General features: G+C 40.2%; 1 protein-coding gene across 1 annotated transcript in view; it reads right to left on the reverse strand.

The window, feature by feature from the left end:
• Positions 1-10,491: 10,491 nt before the first annotated feature.
• Positions 10,492-25,430, reverse strand: part of slc6a2 (solute carrier family 6 member 2) — a 48,183-nt gene continuing 33,244 nt past the window's right edge. Inside the window, exons 9-15 of the mRNA XM_061814637.1 lie at positions 25,313-25,425; positions 23,624-23,752; positions 20,778-20,877; positions 20,134-20,234; positions 13,250-13,417; positions 11,211-11,282; positions 10,492-11,106 (exon numbers count right to left, since the gene is read on the reverse strand). Of these exons, the coding sequence (XP_061670621.1) occupies positions 11,083-11,106; positions 11,211-11,282; positions 13,250-13,417; positions 20,134-20,234; positions 20,778-20,877; positions 23,624-23,752; positions 25,313-25,425 (707 nt within the window). The 3' untranslated portion in view covers positions 10,492-11,082. The remainder of the gene's footprint in view (positions 11,107-11,210; positions 11,283-13,249; positions 13,418-20,133; positions 20,235-20,777; positions 20,878-23,623; positions 23,753-25,312; positions 25,426-25,430) is intronic.

The raw sequence follows: 25,430 nt of genomic DNA on the forward strand, positions 1-25,430 counted from the left end.
TGCGGTCTTTCTCCATGGCTGCCAACCAGTTCTGGTTTGTACCCTGCCTAATGCCCGAAGACAGCTTGGATAGGTTCCAGTACTCAATCATGCAGAGAACATGCAAGGGGAGGGGCAGAGGTCGCAGACACACATATTTGGAATGACGCATTTTGGATTTTTGACTTGTAAGCAACGTTTCCAACCACTAGATGCAGACATTGATTCGTCTCACGTATCCAACCTGTTGTCAATTTTCCATTTTGATTATCACCACGAGATGGCAGGCTTGTGAAAGAAATGACAAATATAGTAAAGTACTGTACTACAGAGATGCAGCCACAACATGAGTACACTTACTCAATTTCATGGTATTCCATACAAGAGTTAAGGGTTGGATATGTTCCTTTTGTATTCACACTTTGAGAGTGGTGTTATGTGTTCATGAGTTTATTTGGGAAAATACATATTGGGGTTGTAAAGCATAGTCCAAGTGCAAAATGAAACCGTTATCAGTATTATGCTGTGCAGATCTAGAACCACAAAAATGAACATATTAAAACCGGTTAGTCAAAATCAAGTAGTATTATCTTTGTAAAAGTACTTTTGTTGTATTTAATCTCATTAGATATGACATCCATCCATCCATTTTCTTTGCCGCTTATCCTCACGAGGGGCCCAGGGAGTGCTGGAGCCTATCCCAGCTGTCAAGGGGCAGGAGGTGAGGTGCAACCTGAACTGGTTGCCAGCCAATCGCAGGGCACATGGAGACAGACAACAGTCCTACTCACAATCACACCTAGGGGCAATTTAGAGTGTCCAATTAATGTTGCATGTTTTTTGGAATGTGGGAGGAAACCGGAGTGCCCGGAGAAAACCCACGCAGGCATGGGGAGAACATGCAAACTCCACACGGGTGGGGCCGAGATTGAACCCGGGTCCTCAGAACTGTGAGGCCAACACTTTCCCGTCTGAGTCACCATGCCCTCTTCGATATGACTGGTGTGCTTAATTAAAAGTCCCTTTTGTGGATTTTGTTTTAAAAACAAAAACACATTTTCTGTTACAGGAGAATATTTGTGATCTGAAATCTCTATATGCTGGAATTACCCTATGCACCACAAGTCAAACTACCACTCTTAATTACCTCTTTCATGCTGAAATGTTATTGAAAATGATGATTGTTTGCAGGCATTTCCCAGACAATGCGTCCTTTTCCCATAGTCACCCATGTCTGCTTTTCGGACGAATCATAAGATAAAGAACAAATGAAGGCTACTTGATGGCTCAGTCTAATTGGGAGTGAAGGCTGAGCTTCTCTTGCTTTCGTCCACCACTGACATTGATTTGGATTTTCTAATACGGAGCCTGAAGGGGGCTGAAGTCAATCCAATTAACTTTGGCTGCCATCATTAGCTTGACATGGCCCCCGCAGGACTGTTTGCAATGGTCACACAATGGCTACTTGTGACGGCTTTCATGCAATACTCCAGGACAGACTGAGCTTGTTGAATACCCCTGGGAAAATACAAGCATAAAGTGGTACAAAACTTCAGAATTAGGACTGCTATCATGCGTAATGTAATGTCAGACCTCAGTACGGCCCTGGAGACATCAGTTCAGTAAGCGTCCATACTTTGCCTTTTCTTTGGCTTTTTGTAAGACTTATTCCAAAAGAACAATGAGCCTACAGAAATTTTGGTGGTTTAGTTATGGTACTGTTTTATTTGTGATGAGGGGGAAATCGGGCAGAAATCTAAACGAATTGGGCAATTTTTACCTTAAGTGGTATCAAAAGCTGCCTTTTTGCATGGATTTGAAGTAACTACTTCGATTCAATCACACAGGCAGATTAAATTTTTTAAGATGTTCGTCGAGAAAGATATGTAGAGAAGATGTGCACAGGCTGCTTCTGCAGTATAATCCCCCTCATTTTAACACCACTGCAAACTACAACCACAAAAAAAAAAAAAAACTTTCAGTTATGGGGTCCTTTGAACCACCAAAAGAGTGCCACAGGACACCTTGGTCGACCCCCTGCAGTCAACATGAGACTGCACTTCTTCCTGAAACACCTTAATGGTGAAGGGAAGTACATGAGGATCTCGTTCGCAGACATCAGCTCTCCATTTCAACACCAACTTCACTAAACTCTCCTCCAAATTCCTTCGGCTCAGTGTCAGCCTAACATCTGCCAGTGGATTTACAGCTTCTTGATGGGAGAGTCACACCGGGTGAGGTTGAGGAAAAACCACCACTTCCACATCCACCATCAACACTTGGGCCACCCTTAAGATGTGTCCTTTCACAAATGACTGCACTTCACCACTCTCATCAGCCTCATCAAAGATGGTGACAATTGTCTGCATATAGACAGGAAATGAAGTGGCTGGAGCTATTGAATGGACAACACAACATGGAGCTGAAGACCCTCAAGACTGTAAAGATGATGGTGGCTGAAGCTACCCTTCACGCTGTCCAACTGCCCTGTGTAAACCATCAAGAGCGTCACGTTCCTGTGAATTACAGTCCCTCTATTTTCGACCTGTCAATCACTTGTACAATAATAGCCAATTTGGTAGCTGCATTGTCTTAACCCCTGGCTTGACACGCCCTTCTCAGCGTATTGTCCCACAAGCAATGCTGGTTGTCAATAGCGTGATCTTGGAAAAGTTAATGTTGTGAAGAAAATGGTCCTCAGATGCGCTTGGAGAATGTGCAGTTCTGATGAAAGACATCCTGGTAGGTTACAAGAGGCCTGGTTGATTCGTTTTCCAAGACCTAAAACACAGTTGACGAAGTGTCTACGATGGATTAAGGCTTGCGGAACACCGCACGTACAACTAAATGTGAACAATATCAATAATCACAAGGCTGTATGTTCGAAGGTAAGGGAGAAGTATCTTGTCTGAGTTTGATTTAATTATTATCAGTGCTTAATACATTGCAGGAGAACAACTTTCATTTTGTTAGTTTATTACTGACCTGCTGAATAGTTAGTGATAAGTAAATGTCATGCAAGAGAAATGTATATTTGTATCACATCAGACTTTTAAGACAGAGCACTGGGTTCGATTACAAGCCAAATCAAACTTTTTCATCTGGTTACTACGGTACTGTCCGAGTTAATCACCATTGTTTAAATGCACTAGTAGAAAATCGAACCTATCTCACTTATAAAGACTACAATGATATTACTCGTGATCTTTCAAAGTAAAAAGTACTGCTTTACATGTGTAGTACTATTCCACTATTTTATCCAGTTGGATTTCAATATGAAGTTTGTGAGGCGTCAAACTTTTTTGCATCGATCACCAACTCTGACATTGCGTCCTGCTGCGTCAAAAATCTTAATTCTGTGTGCATATCTTTGGGTGACATAGTTGAGACCTTTCTGTAGAAGTTTCTTTGACAAGTCTGATGCATTTGACAAACAAACATACCGCAATATGACCTAGAATATGCGTTAGAGAATCGACTTCAAACCTGTTCTGTCGCCATTTTGGAAGCTTGTGGGACATGGCGAATGTAGCTAAGGGAGGCGGAGCTGAAGACTGCCATGCGTAAAGTTACATTAGGACTGCAGGAAAGATCATCGGTACTACACTATACACTATTGAGGACTGGCTTGCTGACACAAATAAGAGAAGAACTGACAAAATTCTCCCAACTTTTACATGCTGGTCATCAACTTTTTCAGCTCCTTCCCTCAGGTATGTGCTATCATACAACACAAAAACTAGCAGACATTCCAAAAGCATCTTTTCTCTTAACATAAACTTCTTAAACAAGTGACGTACAGTTCCATTGTGGCATATTGACAGTTTTTTAATATCAGTTTTTACACATTTCTTTTGGGACATTATTACCGTAAACACTGTTCTGGCTTCATCACCCCACGTTATTCACATCAATGTTGCTGATTCCTATTGACCGAGGACTCCCTGCAAAAACTGCACCATTGTCCTCGTATCAGAATTCACACACTACTACTCTCTTTAAGTTGCTTGAGGACTCTCCAAATTTGTGTTTTTATGTCCTAAAAGTATATTTCGTCAGAGTGACTATTTGTTGTAGTGGAGTGGCGCCACCTTTGGGCAACAAATTAATTGTGTTTTGACATACTTTGCCAATAAAGACCATGGCACCAAAGTAAATGGCTTGATTGCATGGTTGCAACATCACAGAAACACCTGTCCACTTTATTCTCGAGTTTTAGTCACCATCCTGGTGAGTTCAAAGGGCATCTGTCAATCTTGTTACTTGGCTCAACTCGTGCAAAAACATTTAATAAGCTACGGCCCCAAAGACTACACCCCTGAAATTGCAAAATTAAGACAATGCATCTTTTTAACATACAATTATGTAATCCCTTAGAAGTGGATGAAGATGAATTTGAGGGCTTTGGTACTACACACCATTAGTTTGATCAAAACCTGCCTAATCCATTGATAAACTAGGGAATAGTTTCCATATGGCCTTCGGCCAGCCTGTCAAAACCTTCTTTATTGCCTCCATATTATATTTAATACTCTCTGTGTTCCCATCAATGTCTCTTCATCTAAAGCCTGCCAGACGCCCGAGCTCACTTTGATTTTATCTGACAAGAAAGTAACTCGGATAAGTCAAAAGCTTACGGCACATCTAATGGACCAGCTGCGACTTATCACACGTACTGAAGCAAGTGAGTTACTTTGGTGTATAAAGCCAGGTGAACACAGAGCAAGATGTAAACCAATTTTTACACGTGAGAGACCCCATTTGATTATAAAATAAATCGGTGTGTTCTTAATGGTTTCATAGTGGACTCACACCACAGATACAACAATATTGCCATTGACAATCACGAGTCTTCTCCCCCAAACCAGAAATCTAGCATCGCATGAAAGTATCGTGACGCAGGGCATCCAGACTACTGAAAAGAAAGTGTCATTGTAACCAGAGAAAGAGAATAAACTAAGCTAACTTGTATCTGGTACTCTTTTATTGTAGTGAATGATTTGTGAGACACAAGAAAACTTGTTGCTCCTCTATTTCTGTCCGGGACCAGTCCTACCTCCGTATGGGCTAGCGTTCAGTTTCATGTTACAATCACAGACTTCGTAGCTTGGCCAAACTCGGTGTTGATGTCGCACATAAGGATTTGGGATCAAGTATTGAACAGGATTGAACACCGATAACAATTACAATTGTCGCCCCAGACAGTTTTGCACGGCGATCGAGGAGGAAACAAATCACTCTTAACACACACATCACATGGAAATGGACAACTAAGAACTTGTCCTTTGCTGACATTGCTGAAGGGTGGAATCACGATTAAGTTGGTCCAGATGATTTGTAAAAATATACCATAAAATGATTTGAGAATGAACTGCCAGCATACATAACACGATGTTAAGTGAGACGACTTTTCTGTAAGCAACAATTAGCTTGGCATGTTTTCGAGGAAGCACAAAGTATTTATAAAAATAAAGTATTCGAGGTCAGCAGGCTTCAGAATGAGCATGCCATTTGTTATTGAAAAATATAGAGCTGCTAATCCTCAGTAGAGTCGCGGGTGTGCGGGAGCCTTTCCCAGCTGTCATCGGGCAGGAGGTGGGGTATACCCTGAACTGGTTGCCAGCCAATCGCAGGGCACATGGAAACAGACAACAGTAGTACACACAATCACACTGAGGGGCAATTTAGGGTGTCCAATTATTGCATGTTTTGGGGACGTGGGAGAAAACCGGAGTGCCCGGAGAAAACCCACTCAGGCACGGGGAGAACATACAAACTCCACACAGGCAGGGCCAGAATTTTAACCCCAGTCCTTAGAACTGTGACGCCAACACTCTAACCAGTTGTTACCACCAAGCCGCCATTTTGGAGTTGCTCTAGCACTCCCACGACCCTCATGAGGATTAGCAGCTCAGAAAATGGATGGATGGACAGATAGCAAAATATATACATTCAGTAGTTATATGAACTGTTGATAGTAATCAGATACCTAAAATCAGATACCTAAAAGATACCTCAGATACCTAAAAATAAACTTTGGAAAACTAACACAGTGAAGTATGTTTATATGCATACTGTATAACATCCTCTTCATCAACATTACACACATCAGACTTGAGTGAGATTTTGACATTTTTCTCCACCAGTTCCATTGTTACGCCCCATGTTTCCTATTTTCTGGTCATTAATTTCCTCGACCTGAGGTCAGACGGAAGCTGCGATCAGCCTTTGACCTATATGGCCGTATCTTTTGTTGCCGTCGAAATGTGGTGTCTATTACAGTAGATTCATGTCTCCAAAACAGGAAACAGGGGCTACTTTTTTACTATGGTGGGAAAAAAGGGATGCAATGGTGTTAAAAGGGGTTACGCTCATAGTTTATATACAGTAGTACAGTATGTTGTCATGGAAGGGCTGAGGGATAAACAGGAAGTGTATGATGGATGGTGGTTTATGGAGCTGTACTTTGTCTGATCCCTCACAAAGGACCTGTTTGCCATGGGTGACTCTACCAGGGGTGTGAAGCCCCAGACAAGTTAGCTCCTAGGATGATTGGGACACACAAAGCCGAGGCCCCAGAGACGACCTAGGACATGTTGGAGAAACTACCTCTGTAGGTTGGCCTGGGAATGCCTTGGGATACCCCCGGAAGAGCTGGATAAAGTGGCTGGGGAAAGGGAAGTCTGACCATCCCTGCTAAAGTTACTGCCCCCACGACCCGACACTGATAAGCGGTAAAGATGGATGCATGGAACAGTAACTCTGGATACTTCAATGCCACAACATAATCATTATTACTCTGTGATTGTAATCAATAAATTGTGCCTTCAATATTTATTATCTTAATGTATTTATGAAATCAACCTGTAGTAGTCTTGCCACACTGCTTTGTTCTTGAGCAATCCTGGGCACTCATGTGCCTGAGTAGCATCTACACCACTTGCACAATCAACTGAGGTGTATCTGCAACATTTGCACAATTGACATTGTCCCAGATTATTGTAGTATCAGTCACTTTTTACTGCTTTTATTTTTTGAAGTCTCGGCACCCTTTACACAGTGGTCATTGCACTGGCCTATCGCTATGATGGACATTGTAACTGTTATTATAACCACTATTGTTTTATTATTAATTTCAAACTGCTCTAACTGCTAGAAGGCTCTGCATCTTTTTGCACAATTGTCTCCCCATAATTAAAAAAAAAAATAAAATAATGCACTAGCATTACTAAATTACTAGCAATATTTTCAATCGTTTCAAAAGTATTCCCTGTTTGTTATCATACTAGGGCGCCTCCAACTATTGAAGGCAAATTCCCAATCATCACAGTTTGTAAATACTGATAAAATCCTCAAGATGTTCACTGAACTAAAATTTTGCGGGCATAAAAACCATCAAAAGGCATTTACTGCACAATTGCAGGGGCTGGATCAAGCCCATGGCACAAGTGGCCGGACTCGTGAGGGACGTTAAAAAATTACCTTGCTTTGGCTCAATCGCATTATCGTTGCACAGGGCTGACAATTAAGACTGGCTGCACATCAACTGTAATCGGCTAAACACATTTGGCTGAAGTTGGAGCTGTTTTGACCTTTAGGAAGTAGAATGGCGACATCAGTAATAAAGATGGACCTACCAGGAGACTCAAAGGTTTCCATTGGTACACACGTTCTGCAGTTCATTTTATTTATTTAGTTTTGGACATGAAAAACACCTTGGAAATTCTGCCTCCTTTGTATGTCTTCAGTGAAGTTCATGTTTTATCTGTGTTAATTTATTGATTTTGTCTAAATGCATTTGTTTGATTTAGTACATAGGCTTTAAGGGTTGGATATCAAAGCAATTTTTGTTCACAGAGCACATTCATTCCAATTTGATCTCAAACATGTGGGATCAGAATATTCACTGCTCAATAAGTTACAAATAATGACAATGCTGTACCTTCGGGCAAAAGCACATTTGGAAGATATTCACATTTACTAAAGAAATTGTTACAAATCTTGTTCGAAATGATTCGAGTAATTTAAAATTACTTGTCAAAAAGTGCAATTTGAACATGACGAACCAGTTTTGCTTTAGACATGCAATTTATAGATCACAGTTGTTCTATATCCTCTATGTACTGCATATAAAACAACTTTTTCTAATTTACGTAAATTTCCACAATTCTGTGTATCTAACACTAACTACTTGTAGTACAGCAACACTTGTTCTCACAGCATGCGACAAAACTGAGCCAGACCAATGAAGGTACACGTTTAAGGGAGCGAATGTTGTTAGCCTTATCAGTGTAGGCAAAGGTCATGTTGATGACAGACCGCAGGCTGCAAAAAAAATAAAAAAAGGGAGTCAGCCGTTCTGAAAGCTTCACAGTCAGCAACAAAGCAAAACACACCGTGGCAGGTTCCTGTTGCCGGGGACTGAGGGCCACTGGAGTTTTACAAAGTATAATAACAACCGAAACTGGCTCATATTCAGATTGTTGAAAGAAGAAGTTCAAGTGCAACAGAATTGTTTCAAAGTAGAAAAGCAGAAACATTTTTGTTTGCTTGACTCAGCACATACATTCGGGATTGCTACGTCTCCGGGTCAGTGTTACCAGTGCGGATGAGATACTAGAAGGAGGCTAGACTGGGAGACAGCCAAGTACACCGAGAGGTCAGCTGAGTACAGCGAGACTACTGAGAAAGTGGATAATATACTAGGAAACAGGACGGTACACCAAATAAACCAGATGGCAGAGAAGTGAGTGTAGAAGAAATACTTTAATACATCTTCATAGATATTTTGCCACTCACGTTCAACAGGACATTATAGGATATTATTATTATCATTATTATTATTATTACTATTATAATACACAGTCATTTTGTAAACAGTCCAGGAAAGCCAGGGTGTAGTTGTTCACGTTGCATTATGACAAGTTCGCCCGTGTATTATACTCAAGAATAGTTTGGCCTTATAGTCTTACCTACACATCAAACACACATGATATGACATTAGGACATTTGAAATACTTTACATTCACATTTTGTTATAAACAATTTGATAAATACAAGATTAGATATAACAAAAGAATAGATACTTTTATATTGTATATAGTCCACATATATTTGGATTTTTTTTAAAACTCCGACTTCTTTCTGTCAAGTTTATAAGTCAATGTAAAAAAAAATAAATTAAAATAAAAAAAAGGCAGATTAGTTTTCACCATGGCACTTATATGGCAATAAAAAAAATTGTGTGAAGAAGCTCATGGAGGTCCAGCATACTTTACAGCAGGGTTTCCAAACTGCGGACCGGGGGCCCAAAATGGCTATATGTATGTGTGTGTGTATGTGGTGGGTTGTCACAATTATTTAACATTTGTCATCCTTTATATGTACGCTATACTGGATGTTTATGCTACGAGATTCATTTAAGTAAGGTTATGTCAGTTTGGGAATAACCCTGCGTGAAGGAAACTCAAAAAAAAAGGCAAACGCACAATAGCCTCTCTCTTTTCAAAGCCACGTAGGCACTGGACAACATGCACAGAAACATTATGAAATGTACAAAGGAGGCTAAGGGCCGCACTGAAAAAAAACGAACAACAATTATGCTACAAGAATAAAGTTACAATATTGCAAAAATACAATATTCAAAATAATTTTATAGAGGTAAAAGGTTTAGATTTTAGAAGATTTCAATTGTAATCAATTTAAGATTAAGAAAAACAGGTGGTATTTTTGCAAGACTGAAAGTGATAATCTTTTGGGAATAAAATTTGGGAGGAAAAAAATGAAGACTTGAGTTAAAGAGTAAGATTTTTTTCAATATAAAAAAAAAAGAAAAAATATTGACTTACATGGATAAACTTTTTGTAAAATAATTTGAGAACATTTTTCCTGGCAAGATTACTGCTTTGAGAATAAAATAAAAAAATTTCTTGGTAAAAATGTATGAGACAAATAGTAATATAATAATAAAATCATATTCTTATAGAATTTTTAACATTAAATTATTATTATTATTTTATTATTATTAAAATATAAAATGTAAAAATAAAATTTCTGATAAATTCATATTTCAAATGAATTCAAATTTTTCTGATATGAAGTCATTTTCATGGAGGAAAGTGCTAATTTTCAAGAATAGGAGAATAAATTCATATTTCTGGGGAATAAAATACTATTTTTATATGTATTTTCAATGCGAGAAAAATTTGAGGAAGTAAACTGATAATATTGCAAGAATATGATATACTTCAGAAGAAAGAAGAAAATTTACCAAATATTTTTACTATATCTTGTAACCTGACAAGTATTTTTTCCTAAACTGCAACCTTATTCCCATACAATATTTCATATTTAATTTCAGTGTGGCCCTAACACTTCTTTGTTAAAAAGAGCATGAAACAGTTACCACCACTATTGCTGAAATTTTGACCACACATTCAAGCATTTTTTTAATCTTCTCTTTGGAGTTCTGCATGAATATTTTGTTTTCCCTCGTCTTTTTAATTCAGTGTGACGCAAAAAAAATGGCGACCTGTTCGGTTCTCGTAGCCCCGTTACCGATGACGAAGCGAGATTGCCATCCAAAAACTGTGGTTTTATTTATATTTATACTACATATGCCATGGCTTCCTGAGTCATTACGGTTAATTTTTCCTACTATTTTTTTTAACCTTTCCGGAAACGCGCTGTCAAACATAAACTGAGCGTCTCACTCGATTAAGGCACCGATAAGCCAACAAAACGGGAAATATGGTCACTTAAATCCAAGCAACAATAACATTCATAAGGCCTAAAATGGTAAAAAAAAAAACAAAAAAAAAAACGTGTCACATGTCACCTTTTGGTTTTGATTCAGTGCCTTGCAGGAGATAACAGTCAACATTGCTGAAGTTGAATCGTATGAATGCAATACTAAACATTGTCATTGACAAGTACGTGTATCTAATGATGTGAAACCTCTTGTAGACTAGTTTTGATATCAAGAGCTTGACAATAATATAAGCCTTGCTAAGTAACAAGAGTGATGCAAAAAAAAAGAAAAAAAAAAGGCTGCTCTTGTCTGTGGATGGGGAGGCTGGATGGTGGGATTCCTCGGACTTTTCATCAAATGGCCAACCAGTGCCTGAGCTGAGAAACAGGAAAAGAAAACAAAAGAAAATGAAAAAATGTTATTAATGTTTTGCGGGAATATTCAGAAGAAGGGGAGGCATTTTGTAGTTGAAGCTACTTACTTTAAACTGCCGTATGTTTCCCTCCGCCACCAAGTGATGTTCGTGTTCGGGAGTGATGCAATAGGCTATTTTCTGCAAAACACGCACATTACGTCATTATCGATATTCATACCGAGTACATACAGTGAAACCTTGAAATTCAGTTGACCACAGGATCACTGTGCAGGTGTTTACCAGTATTACTATTGAAAGATATGATAAAAATCTCTTTTTTTTTGAGGAACCAACCCAACCCAAAACTAGAAATTTTACCCCTTCAGCCTGAGCATTCAATACTTCCTGTCCAAAAGGAACGTCACCATGAGGGAGCAATCTCCCTATTCACTCAACCAGACTGACAAGACGGTGATCCCACCCCCTAAGCATCAAGGGGACCTGTTTTGACAGCTGATATCACGATAGCCGTGACGAAGGAGATGTGGACGATAACAGAAGAATCTTTCCAGGATTGCGTGTAATGTGGCAGAGCACCATAATTCCTGGCCTATAGAGCGCACCTGGTTATAAGCCTCACCTGGTACATTTGTAAAGGAAATACCGTTTTGTCCACACATACGCCTCAGTTGTGTAAAAGCTGCAAGTGCCCACATTGAAACCCACATTGAAACACGAGATATTTAAAAGATGATACACAGAGAGTTTAAAGCTAGCGCCGCCACGCTAATGCTAGGACTGCCAAGCTAATGCTAGCGCTGCACTAACAGGGTCGGTAAAAACAACATAGCGGTAAAAATCACTGAGACACGGCAGTGACACGCTAGCGCAGCGCTAACAGGGCCTGTCACTTCCTCGGCACATATATTCCACCAATCTCACTCTTACCTTTCCCGCTCGAGTGCCCCCTTCCGGCTGTTAGAAAAAAATGCACAAATAAGCCGCAACACCGCATAAACCGCAGGGTTGAAAGCGTGTGAAAAAAGTCGCGGCTCATAGGTTGGAAATTACGGTAAATTGGGAAAGTGCGTTAGATGCCAGGGCGATTATTTCGATAGGAAAAACTTGCGGTTTGGATCGGAAATTTACTTTTTGTGAACCAGTCCTGGATTGTGTTTGACTTGCCTCATACAACAAGGAAGAAAATCATGTGTGAACAATTGTTTTTATTTTTTTTTCAATGATTTATTCTGGCGTTATGGTGGACCAGCTGTAAAGTGTTTGGCCTCACAGTTCTGAGGACCATGGTTCAATTCCGGCCCTACCTGTGTGGGGTTTGTATGTTCTACCTGTGCCTGCATGGGTTTTCGCTGGGAACTCCGGTTTCCTCCCACATCCCAAAAACATGCATTAATTGGAGACTAAATTGCCCCGAGGTGTGATTGTGAGTGCGACTGTTGTCTGTCTCTATGTGCTTTGCGATTGGTTGGCAACCACTTCAGTGTGTACGCTGCCTCCTGCCCGAGTCAGGCGGGATAGGCTCGAGCACTCCCACAACATGACATAAATCATTACCACGTTAATGCTGTAGATTATTTCTTATGAAAATCAGTGAGTTGAGGCCAACACAGACATCTGATACATTTTCTTCTGATCTAAGAGGAATGAAATTAATCATTAAGTGCGACCTTTTTGCTAAGAACTTTAAATACATCCATTATCGCAAATAGTGGACGTGTTTAAATACTGATAGGGAGCGATGTTAAGACTTCCAGTGAGGAAATGACTCCTCTGGGAACAGGAGAAGAAACCTTTGAGCGCGAAGTGGCACCAGGAAATTCCACTGAAGATACCGGGATGCAGCGCAGTTACAGCAGCGTGACGGTGACACGGAAGCGACGAAAACGACTTTCTGGCACTTTGATGATTGCCATCGTAAATTCTTGATGGCTTTTTTTCCGAGAGGAATGATTATATTGGATGTGGTTTAAGAGGGGAACAACCCGTCCAACTTCAAAGAGCAGCCATAACAGCAATTTCGCCGGGTTCCATTATGTAACTTCTTTTGTAACATATTCTATCACTATTGGCATCTATAAACATCACACTAGCTGCCCTTACATGTGTTTATTACTATTTACCTTGACGAAATGCCTTTCACTGACCTCTCTGAATGTTCCTGGGACGCTGCAGAACTTGTACACGGCGTAGACGGGGACAAACAGCATGGAGGACATGGCCACGGCCCAACCCAACACGTTGGACCAGTGTGGAAAGACGTATTCATCATACTTGAGGCCCGATGAGGTCACAGTGCTGGCGATGACCACAAACTGCCAATGGAAAGAGGGGAGGGAAAAGGATCAAATAAATGAATTCTTTTGAATGACTTTGAGACCTTTGCTAAGGCAGAAAGGGTTGTCCCCAGCAAAATCAATGACTACAAGATTTCATTCTCCTCCCCAACATGCCTTTGTTGCACTCTTTGTAGCACAAAGGGTCACCCAAATGTGTTAACGTTAAAAGTTCCAAGATGTAGAATTCTGACCGGATCCTAGGAGATGATAACCTTCTATGATGTGAATCGATAACAGCTTAAAATGTATTCAATTTAAAATTTGCATAGCAACAACGATGAAATATTTAATGAATTGGAACAATGAAACATAAAATGTTGGATTACCAATTTTTTATGTGACGAGTTTTATTAAACTAATCAGGTTGATGCCTTATCGTAAAGTATAGTCTTACTCTCAGTAAGGTGGCTTCAGTTCCCACGCAGTGATGGTGTGAATGAAGGTTTGGAGCAGTTCTTCGCTTGCATAATATAGCTACGTGTGAATGATTGACACACTTGATCTTGTTGAGCGATATTTTGCGATGATCTGACTGCACAAACGTGTCTCTGTTCGGCGCTCCAGAGCTAAGCTAAACCGGACTTTGTTTGTTAGCACGAAGGTATGCCCTATATTTGATTTTCAATACATGTCTCATATAAATGAATTAGCAGTTCTTTGTTTGCATAATATAGCTACGTGTGAATGATTGTCACACTAGATCTGTGTTGAGCGATATTTTGCAATGATCTGACTGCACAAACGTGTCCCATTGTTCGCGGCTAATTAGCTAAGCTAAACTAGACGAGCAGTTCTAAAAGCCTTCGACGTGCACCGAGACACCAAGACTGAAGGAAGGATGTTTGAGGACACTAAAGTAGTGATTGTCGTACTCGGTCGGGACTTGCGTAGGTTCGGCACTAACTCAAGAATATTTATTGAGGGGAGCGCGTGACGTTACGCAAAGAAAACGAGAGAAACAACTCGAAAATCAAGTCTCGCCTTCTTTTCCTTCATACGGCGGTTCACAAATGGCTATACAGATACATATACAGATTCTGCACACAAGTGTGATATGTAACACGAAAATAGGAAACTGTCAATGACGAATTTGTCTTTGGGTTATAATATATTATATAATGTGGCGTCTCGGTTTTCCTTTGACTCTGGAAAGATCTCGCGCTAATATCAATGGTTTCTATGTCGATATGCATGTAAATACCATTGAAATACCGCTCGCTGAAATACTTGAACCTCTGCTATATGCTTTTCAACGATATTTCACTGGTAGCTAAGAATGCGAGTGAGAAATCAGCCGGTAAATCGGACAGTTTCGCTCTATTCCTTTCTTGCTGCGCCGATATTTTTGCTAATTGTTTGTCTGACGTCAGCGCACGTGGCGTGATGTCACTTCAGGAGGCGTGGTTAAGTGCCCTGTACGGAGGTGTCAATTCCCAGCCTACAGAGCACTCCTGGTTATGCCTCACCGAGTATTTTTGGAAAGGAAATACCATTTGGTACTTACATATGCCGCAACTGTGTAAAAGCCACAAGTGCCCACATTGAAACTCACATTGAAACATGAGATATTTACAAAGAAAGACGCTACACAGAAAGAGTTTAACACTAGCGTTGTGCTAACACTAGTGCTAATGCTAATGCTAACAGGGCCAGTTAAAATAAAACTTACTGGTAAATTTTATTGAGACACGGCATGATACAGCAGCAACACGCTAGCACAGCGCTAAACCAGCGCAGCGCTGACAGGGCTGGAAAAGTCACTTCCTCGGCACATATATTCCACCGGCCTCATTCTTACCTTTTCCGTTTGAGTGCCCCCTTGCGGCCGTTAGAAAAAAATGCACAAATTAGCTGCATCACCACATAAACTGGAGTGTTGAAAGCATGTGAAAAAAGTCGCAGCTTGAGGGACGGAAATTACGGTAACTTGACTGTAGTGTAAATGCGTGATTCCTCCCGTAGCAAGCTGATGCTAACTTGGACAGCTCCACTGCTAGTGGCAGGCCACTAGCAGTTAGGCTAGTATGTATTAGCAGCTAGTGGACTCGATGACCGGCAGAGTGGCGATGGCTCCTTCAAATACTCCACAGTCTCGCTCCACACGTAGATCTGCACTTAAGCGAAAGATAGCTGTTAGCTGCTAGTCTGCAAACTAGCAAGCAAAGCAGCTCAACTCTGGCAACGTTGATTAAAACGTCAGAGGGTTACTTTAGCTTGTTGTGTCTGGGTCGGCAGATAAAACACACGGGAAAGTTAACGGTTTATTAACCATAGACTTTAACATGCATGTTAATTCTAGTCACTCTATGGCCTGGCATTCTCGCATTCACTTCATAGTAATAAGTCCCGTACATACGGCTCCTCCACATTTTGGCCACAACCTTGTCTATTTCATCCACCTGAACATTACAAATTATAAATATGTGGCACGCCGGACAGTCTGTGTCTGATGGTCTTAAAACGGTGAAATGTATTAATAGCATGCATTTTGATTGGCTGTAATCTGCAATACTGTGACGTGACGCACTGGCAAATATTTACTTTTTTCAAAACCATGAAAATAGTTGCCAAAACCACAACACCGTGGAAAGCGTGTTCGGCCGCGTCGCTCAAGCCTTTAGATGTTTCAGGTACTAAAATGAGTATAATCGTTTTTCTATTATTTTGTGTTCTCTTCCTGCTAAGTGTTTCAGTCTTCTGCCTCTGTTTCCCAGTAACTTTAGACTTTGAAGGACGAGGAGTGGAGCTGCACTGTGTCTGCGTGAGGTGAGTTTCCTTTGTGACAGGGTCTGTAATGTTGCGTGTTGACCTGGGGATTGTCAAGGTGTTAAGTGCATTAAACAGATGTCTGGCCAGAGCCTTCCTGGTGTGTACATTAGCGTCTGCTATGCTTTGGTCCCCATGACATTCTTCGTATACAATAGGAGTGTGAGTATCGTATGGAATTTGTTTGTTTAATGTGAGAAGCAGTTAACCACTGGAGAATCATTGGTCAAATCCAACCGAATTATTGTTCCAGCTCTTTCAAAGTGATAGCAAACCTGTTCACAAAATTAAAAGCACATTGAAAGCAATGAAGAGGCACCCACACCGCCTCTTTACACAATTGGCATCAATTTTGGACACCATACTGGGCACAAAACCTTGGACTATAGACCTAGAATCTAGATCTAGGTTGTAGATGGATGGATGCATCTATCGCCATCTAGGTTATTTCAGATTGGGGCTCATTTGGGCAAATTCATAATTTTTTCCACAACTTTCCAGGGAGCACTACTGAATGAGTTTTGGTGGGTAATGTTGGAGTGAGACACCTAAAATACATACAGTATATTACCACCTGGGTACAAACAGAAAATTTGTGTGTCTTCACTTGCAATGTTGTCCCCAAAAGGTTTTTTCCATGCTTAGGAAGAATAATATACAGTATATCAATCCATTTTTTATCCCTCTTATGAGAATAAGGGTCACGGGTGTGTCGTAGAGCTAGCCCAGAGGAGGTCAATTGTTATCCATCCATGCATTTTCTGAGCTGCTTCTCCTCACGAGTGTCGCAGGAGTGCTCTAGCCTATCCCAGCTGTCACGGGGCAGGAGCCGGGGTACACCCTGAACTGGTTGCCAGCCAATCGCAAGGCACATGGAGACAGAGAATAGTCGTACTCGCAATTGTACCTATGGGCAATTTAGAGTCTCCAATGAATGCATGTTTTTGGGATGTGGGAGGAAACGGAGTGACCGTAGAAAACGCACACAGGTACGAGGAAAACATGCCAACTCCACACAGGCGGGCTGGAATTTGAACCTCGGTCCTCAGAACTGTGAGGCAAACACTATAACCAGTTGCTCAACCGTGTCGCTCAATTGTTATTAAAAAAAAGGAGGTGTGGGGTAGGGTTGGGGGGTGGGGCAAATATGCTATCACAGTATAAGTGCTTCTTTGTAACTCTGTATGTTATCACCTTTCCTCTTGTTGGAAAACATTTGGATTAGTCACACTGGACAAGATTTAAAGCTCAGCCATCTTCTTATGAAGCTGACGGATTCACTTTTACACCAATGGCCAGAGAAGAAAATAACAATCCCACAATTGTTTTATATTTTTGAACGTTTTGGTGAATTTTGCTGCTTCTCTTACACAAGCAAGCTTCATGGACAATGGCTGTATAAAATATTTGTGTCATCAAGGTAGCTAAGAAATAAACTACCTACTGTACCTTCATACCAAACTCAGTTATTTATATATTTTTGCCTCAATCGGAAAACATTTATTATCTACCTACCCAGTAAAATTGCTCAGATTATTTTTGCATCATCCATCAAACAAAATACATTTATTTTGCATAATTCTTGCTACCAACCTACCTACCTACCAAACAAACTCACATTACATAGTGACAGATCGACCAGCACATCTGTTCACAAACAAAGGGAATAATCAATGTCCTATGAATAGTAATTATTTAAACTTTTTAAAATGTTGTTGCTGTATTTTTGCATTGCTGGATTGATTTCCCTGTTCCCTGTGCCGTCACCTCTATGGTAATAAAAAAAGGAAAAATAAGGAGTTATGCTTCGAGCTTACTCTCAACTCGGAAAACTTTTGAAAAGATGTTGGCGAGTGTCTTTTGGGCTCTTCATCCAGAACAAAAATCAAACGCTGTCAGTCATGTCAGTCATTAACTTGCTGTCAATAGTAACATCATGCAATGTGTGCACAAATACTTGATGCTTCACAAATCCATGAATCTTGCTAAAAATGCATTTCGGGTTCCTGGATGACCTCAGACAAGTTCATGGTAAATTCATGTCACGTCTCGGAATAAAATCCAAAGAGTTATAGCATTTTGAAAAAGACCTCCTTATGTATGCTATCTTGGGTTTCTTTGTATATGTAAGCGTAAAAATATTTTAAATTACGGCAACCTTAATAGCTCTGCATATATCTATGTACTTTGTACAGTAACTTACTCGTTGCCGGCCTGAAAGGACTTTTCTCTACGCGAAAAGAGATTTTTCTAAAACTTTCCATGCGGAAATGAATACATGAAGGAGATATCATCTCACATGTTTTGATAAAATTAACAAAAGTGGGAAAAACAACAGATTTATGTATCTTTTTGGTTTGGGGGGCTGACTTCTGGAGTCCCCTTGGTTCCAGAAATATGTCCTATAAATTCTGAGAAGAAAAAAAAAAAAAAATGGGTTCTAGTTGAAAAAAAAAAAAACAACACTAAAGTAAGGTTGTCATACCATTAATATCGGCACGAGTTGTTTGACTGAACGAAGCAACATGATGATGGATGTGCTAGAGATCTTTTAACAGAGGGTACAGTCCTTTCATGATCTTTTACAAACCTTTTCATTTGAACACAAGTGAACTCGTCAGTGACATTTATAAAGTGAGTCTGTGAGTCAAGTGACATTAACAAGCATTAAAAAAAATGTAGGGGAGCTTAAATAGTTCTTTGTATTTTCCCATCCATCCATTTTCTATTGCACTTATCCTCAGCATGGTCATGGGTATGCTCAATCTTATCCCAGCCAAGAGGCACAATTCTTTGGATTCTGAGTATCTAAAAAGTATTAACCGCAGAAGTGTGTTTTGTGTGTGTGTGTGTGTGCGCGTATTTTTTTTATGTATTTATTCATTTATTTATTTTGCAATTGTGCCACCATTGAATGGGGAAAATCTGAGAACAATCAATCCAGGAAAGCTCTACCCAGGTTTCTGTCTTAGCTGCTCAGTACTATATGGCTGAGTCGTCAATCATAAGAATTGAACCACGATTTCTGACAGAGAATCCCAATGAGCCAAACTCAAATGTGGGTATAAAATAGTTAATCCTATTTCAAATGAGTCATTCCTGTTCAAAATGGTAAAATGAGAAGATCTCTATAAAAATGAACGAGTTGGTATCAAAGCACTTCATGATCCTGGATCGTCTCTGAAACTAATAGGCACTGGCAGTCAAATTAATTTGTTAAATACTGTACAGACCACAGGTGTCAAACTCAAGGCCCGGGGGCCAGATCTGGCCCGCCGCATAATTTTGTGTGGCCCTCAAAGGCATATCATGTGGATCAACCTCTGGGATTTTTTAAAAAATCTGTACCAAAATTTCAAATTGCCTTATCATAAACGATAACGGTGAGATATTGCAAGGATTTGTGTGTTACTAAACATCATCAATAATTGATTGATTACCCTTGATTTCTGATTCCCAAACTAGTTCATAAATGTCATGTGTAAATATGATGAGGCCAAAGATTTTCATGGTTTCACAGTCATAACGGCCCTCTGAAGGAATCTGTAACTACAATGTGGCCCACGGGTTTGACACCCCTGGTATACATAATGTATATTTCATGTATATCTATGTTCAGAGGCGAGAGAGTCAGCATATTGGTAGAAGGGTGGTGAGGATGGAGCTGCCAGGCAAAAGAGCAAGAGGAAGACCAAAGAGAAGGTTTATGGATGTAGTGAGGGAAGACATGAGGGCAGTCGGGGTTAGAAAGGAAGATGCAGAAGATAGGCTAAGATGGAAAAAGATGACACGCTGTGGCGACCCCTAATGGGACAACCCGAAAGGAAAAGAAGAAGAAGAAGAAGATCTACAAGTCTACAAGTACACCATATAGTGTAGAATATGTGTGGGTGTATGTGTGAATGCATTGTATGTATTGCCCTCACCAAAAGAAAAGCAGGGCTGACAAATTTCCAGCACAGTCTCCAGTAAAGTCCTGGCTTGAAGCCCATCATCCGCTCAATATCTTCGCTGAAGCGATCCACACCTAAAAGAAGATGATAAATTCTCATCATGCTTCAAAAGGCAACCCTCAAATCCACCAGATGTGATCTGAGGTGATGGCTCGGCACATAATTTCTAATGATCATGTCCTGAAAAAAATGCTCTTTGAGTTTACTTTGCTTGTCTGCCAGTGAAATTCCATCTTTTTTGGACGTGTCTCATGCTATGTAAGATATAATCAATGACCAACAAATAGCAAGCAGCTCCAAACTTAAGTGAGGCTTCCTTCTTACTGGGGGGCAACAAGCGCTATGATTTTTCTGAGTATTTCTGATAAAAAAAGAGGAATTTCTGTGCGCCTATGTATGGATCTGCTTTTGGGTTCGGGTGGCATTGGGTTTGCTTGCTTTTATTGTGTAAAGTATTAGGTGGTACATTTAAATGTTAGCAAAGGACAAAATGCTTGTTGTTATTTCCACAGACACTGGCGGTTGAGTTTTTCCATTATTCCATTTCAATTAACAAAACAGATGATGCAGTGAGGTTTTTCCGGTGGGCAGGGACGTGGCATGAAAGAATTCCATACCGTAAAACCACGACACTCCGATGGCCTCGATCAGCACTGCAAAGAGAATGGATGTCCCGGCGGCATACTTGTCTAACAGAGTCAGCACGTAAATTCCACCCTAAACAGACAAGAGAATGTCATGTATTTTTTTTTTTTGTTTGTTTTGTTTTTGGGGGGCAGAAATCAATCAATAAGTAAATCAAATTAGTCTCATTAAAGATATAATTATTCACCAGTGGATATCCAAGTCCTCAGTGGTGCATTTTTTGTGAGTGGTCTCTTTTGATTCATATCTTGGATTCCGAATCTCATGTGACAGAAGAAACGGGCGGAGGACATTAGTTTCATTTTTCTAATCATTAGACGGATTTCTTTACCAGAGTCCAAACAATTAATTTTGCTATCAGTGGGAAGCTTGAAAAAGTGGGTAAATCTTGCATCCTGGGTAAGATTTTCATGAAATGCTAAACCAGACTTTTTAACCCCAATATCTACTTTTCAATTAGCCAGCCTCTCGCGAGTTACCGACAAGGGGTGGAGCCTGGGGGGATGATGATGACGACGATGATGATGCTCCCAAACCGTTTTAAGGTTATCGTTATGTTGCCTCCTATATTTAAAATACAGAATCAGCTTTTTGTGCACTGTATTGTCTAATTTTTCATCCTGGATGAAGCTGTGCCAAGGTGGAATTTTAAAATTAGACACCATATCATCGTGCACTTTCTACTTTGGCTTGAGACCAGACCATTCCCACTCAGAAAAGAGAAAATCTTATCCAGTTCAACCACCTTTTATACGATTATTCACATACTCTGACAGTAATTGCATCTTAAAACAAGAGCATTTCTTTTTTAATTTTCACCATTAATATCGAAAGTAAACATAAGCAGCATGTCTAGCTCGTCTTTGCTCCACGTTGCCCAGATTGTGCTGCTAACTAAAGCAGCGGTTGTGGACGCTGTCATTATAAAACACATTGATGGGCTGAATAAGTACTGTAAAGTAAACTAGGAAAAAGATAGTGTGGCGGAGGAGCAGTCGTTGTTAGAGAAAGTTCCGTGTGCTGCCTAAAAGAAGCCAGTGGCTTCCTCTTTTCATTTTTTACAGTACGTATGTGAATTGTGCCATTGGATGTAACAACCAGTCATCCCTCACTCATTGAATCACACTGGAAAATGCCACAAACTGAATAGCTGGAAGTTATATTTTCAACTTGCATTGGATTCTTTTTTTTTTTTGGTGTGCAACGCAGAATATCTGCGAAGAGACTGCATCAGTGGTGCACAATTGCACACGCGTGAGGTTCAGAAGGAACATTTGCTGACGTCTTTTTTTTTTTTTTGGTGTGCAACGCAGAATATCTGCGAAGAGACTGCATCAGTGGTGCACAATTGCACACGCGTGAGGTTCAGAAGGAACATTTGCTGACGTCTTTTTTTTTTTTTTGGCACGCTGTCCAGCGATCGACCAAGAATGCATCACAGTCGATGCATTGAGCACCCCTGTGCTAAACGGTTAACCGGAGTTCTCTTTTGACTGCTCCCTTGATGATGAAAGGGATCATGAGATATGACGAATTTCTTCTTTGAAGTGGTGATGGCTCCCTGTTTGTTTTTATTAAAACATCGATACGAGTATGATTTCAGCAGACCTTCTTCTTCTTCTTCTTTTCCTTTCGGCTTGTCCCGTTAGGCGTCGCCACAGCGTGTCATCTTTTTCCATCTAAGCCTATCTCGTGCATCTTTCTCCGTAATACCCATTGTCCTCATGTCCTCCCTCACAACATCCATCAACCTTTTCTTTGGTCTTCCTCTCACTCTTTTGCCTAGCAGCTCCATCCTCAGCACCCTTCTACCAATATACTCACTCTCTCGCCTCTGAACATGTCCAAACCATCGAAGTCTGCTCTCTCGAATCTTGTCTCCAAAACATCCAACTTTGGCTGTCCCTCTAATGAGCTCATTTCTAATCCTATCCAACCTGTTCACACCAAGCGAGAACCTCAACATCTTCATTTCTGTTACCTCATGTTCTGCTTCCTGTTGTTTCTTCAGGGCCACCGTAAATTTTGCCCTTCATCCTGGCAGATACTCCTCTGTCACATAGAACACCAGACACCTTCCGCCAACTGTTCCACCCCGCTTGGACCCGTTTCTTCACTTCTTTACAACACTCTCCATTGCTCTGTATTGTTGACCCCAAATATTTGAAGTCATGATGACAGATGGATGAATTCTGATCTACTGTATTCTGATATACTGTATTATTCTTTATTTAAAGGTCTGATGACCAAAAATTTGTAAAAGTCATTTTGGCCGCTTACACAATAAAAAAAAAAAAAAAGGCATTATAACTGGATCTCCAAATAAATACGGTTTCAATTTAGAGTTTCCATCCTGTGCTCTGATTTCAAGACAAGGTGTTACAATTTAATGGCTCTTAGTTTCAAACTACAGTTCGGGTTTCAAATTCAGGTTGGAGTTTCAAGCCATGGATACGTTTTCATATTTGTTTTTCCAATCTGTGTTTCGGTTTCAAGCCTGGCTTAGAAATTAAAGGTACGGTTTCAAGACTTCAAATTTTAAACCAGGATGAGGATTTCCGAGGTTCAACACATAATTATAGTGTGGAAGTCTGGTCTGAAAATAGGATTAGGGATGCAAATTGTGGTTTTGAGACAGGGTTAGGGTTTCATACTAGGGTTACAAGGCAGTTTCAGGGTTTCAAATTAGGATTCTGAACTGAAACCTCCACTACAAGATGACATAACAGGAAGAATAAAGCTTGTTATAAAAGCAGGACAACCCCTTGTTTATTTAGGGGATGAAGGACAGAGAATGGGCGAGCCTTGTGGTACTTACATTAGTAACGCAGAGCAGCGCAAACAGGAAGGTGCCAAAGGCTGTGGCGAAGGTGAACACCTTCCTGTTTCTCTTGAGGATCTTGAAGTCGTCCGTAAGGCCTGTGAGGACGGCCTCCATGCCGCCCATCTGGCAGACAAAACAGACGCGAGATTTACTGCTTAACTGCTTTGACACAAACACAATCCACGAACTGCGTTTTTTTTCCCAGGCTAAAGGTAGGGATGGAAAACAGATTCCAGGTCCGTTGTTATTGGGTTAAAAAATAATAATAATAAGGAAAATTGAATGCTATGAGAAATAAAAAAAAAGTTAAATATTTTATTTTTGTCATCTTAAAAGCAACTATGATTTTTTTTTATATATTTTGGATTAATTATTATTAGTTGTTTTAAAATTACTTTTTTAATGAATTGTTTTAATTTGAAAAAATATATAATAAAAATAGCGGCACGGTGGGGCAACTGTAGAGCATTGGCCTCACAGTTCTGAGGACCCGGGTTCGATCCCAGCCCCACCTGTGTGGAGTTTGCATGTTCTCCCCGTGCCTGCTTGGGTTTTCTTCTGGCACTCCGGTTTCCTCCCACATCCCTAAAAACATGCAACATTCATTGGAGACTAAATTGCCCCTCAGTGTTATTGTGAGGGCAGCTGTTTGTCTCCATGTGCCCTGCGATTGGCTGGCAACCAGTTCGGGGTGTACCCCGCCTCCTGCCCGATGACAGCTGGGATTGGCTCCAGCACTCCCGCAACCCTTGTGAGGATAAGCGGCAAAGAAAATGGATGCATGGATGAAAAAGTGATTCTTTATGTTTTTAATAGTATATAACAAATATTAAAGTACTTTCTTTTTATTCCAGCAGGCTAGTTTTCTTTTTTATTGAAGCCTTTTTCTAAAACACTGGAAGCTATTTTACTAATGATGTGGCAAAAACAATTTCTTGTTTGTTTTGTTTTTAATTTTTGTTGTTGTTGTATCAAATGTAGGTCTTCTGAATGTCATTCAGGCAAGTGATCCAGATACAATCAACAGTGTATCAACAGATATCAAAAGTGCACAAATGTTTTTTCTTGATTGGGTTCAGACATTGACAATCAATTCCACACAACTGTTTAATGCCTTAAAGATCATTCAGTCGATTAATCAATTATCACTCCCATCCTAAATGTTAGTCCAAATATGACATTTAAATGGAAGTGGTGGATTATCTCAAATGTGTTTCCCCTTCTACTTTGTGACAGTTTTATGAGTCTTTGCATAATAAACAAGATATGATTACTCCCAGATAACCTTCAAATGAGGAAATAGTAAATTATGAAAATTATCTCGCTTGACATGAAGCAAATATCAAAGGCTTTTTTTTCGCTCTTTTTAGTAGCTTAGCATCCTTTGTTCACCACAGCAAAGACATTTCACTGCTTACAAACAGCATACAATGAATTGACTTGTGCAGCGACATTAGAAAAGCTTGTCACGCAACACAAAAACTCATCATCAAACATACAGTTTTACCTTTGATTGTTGGCCTAGAATAGTGCTTAAAACAAATATTCAATGTAAGTCCTTTCGCATAGGTTGGTGATGACATTGCTGCCATAGCAACCTATCTGTCGGAAACTGAGGACACCCGTATGCATCCCTAGCTTATTTCTGAATCTGTGATGTTTGAGCGATCAGTTGGGACTAACCGAACTGTCGATGCCGAGAGTCAGCAGCATGATGAAGAACACAATAGCCCAAAACGTTGAGCCCGGGAGGGTAGAAATGGCCTCCGGGTAGATGATGAACACCAATCCTGCCCCTGTA

The sequence above is a fragment of the Syngnathoides biaculeatus genome, chromosome 3 (genome assembly GCF_019802595.1).
Source record: "Syngnathoides biaculeatus isolate LvHL_M chromosome 3, ASM1980259v1, whole genome shotgun sequence".
NCBI lineage: Eukaryota > Metazoa > Chordata > Actinopteri > Syngnathiformes > Syngnathidae > Syngnathoides > Syngnathoides biaculeatus.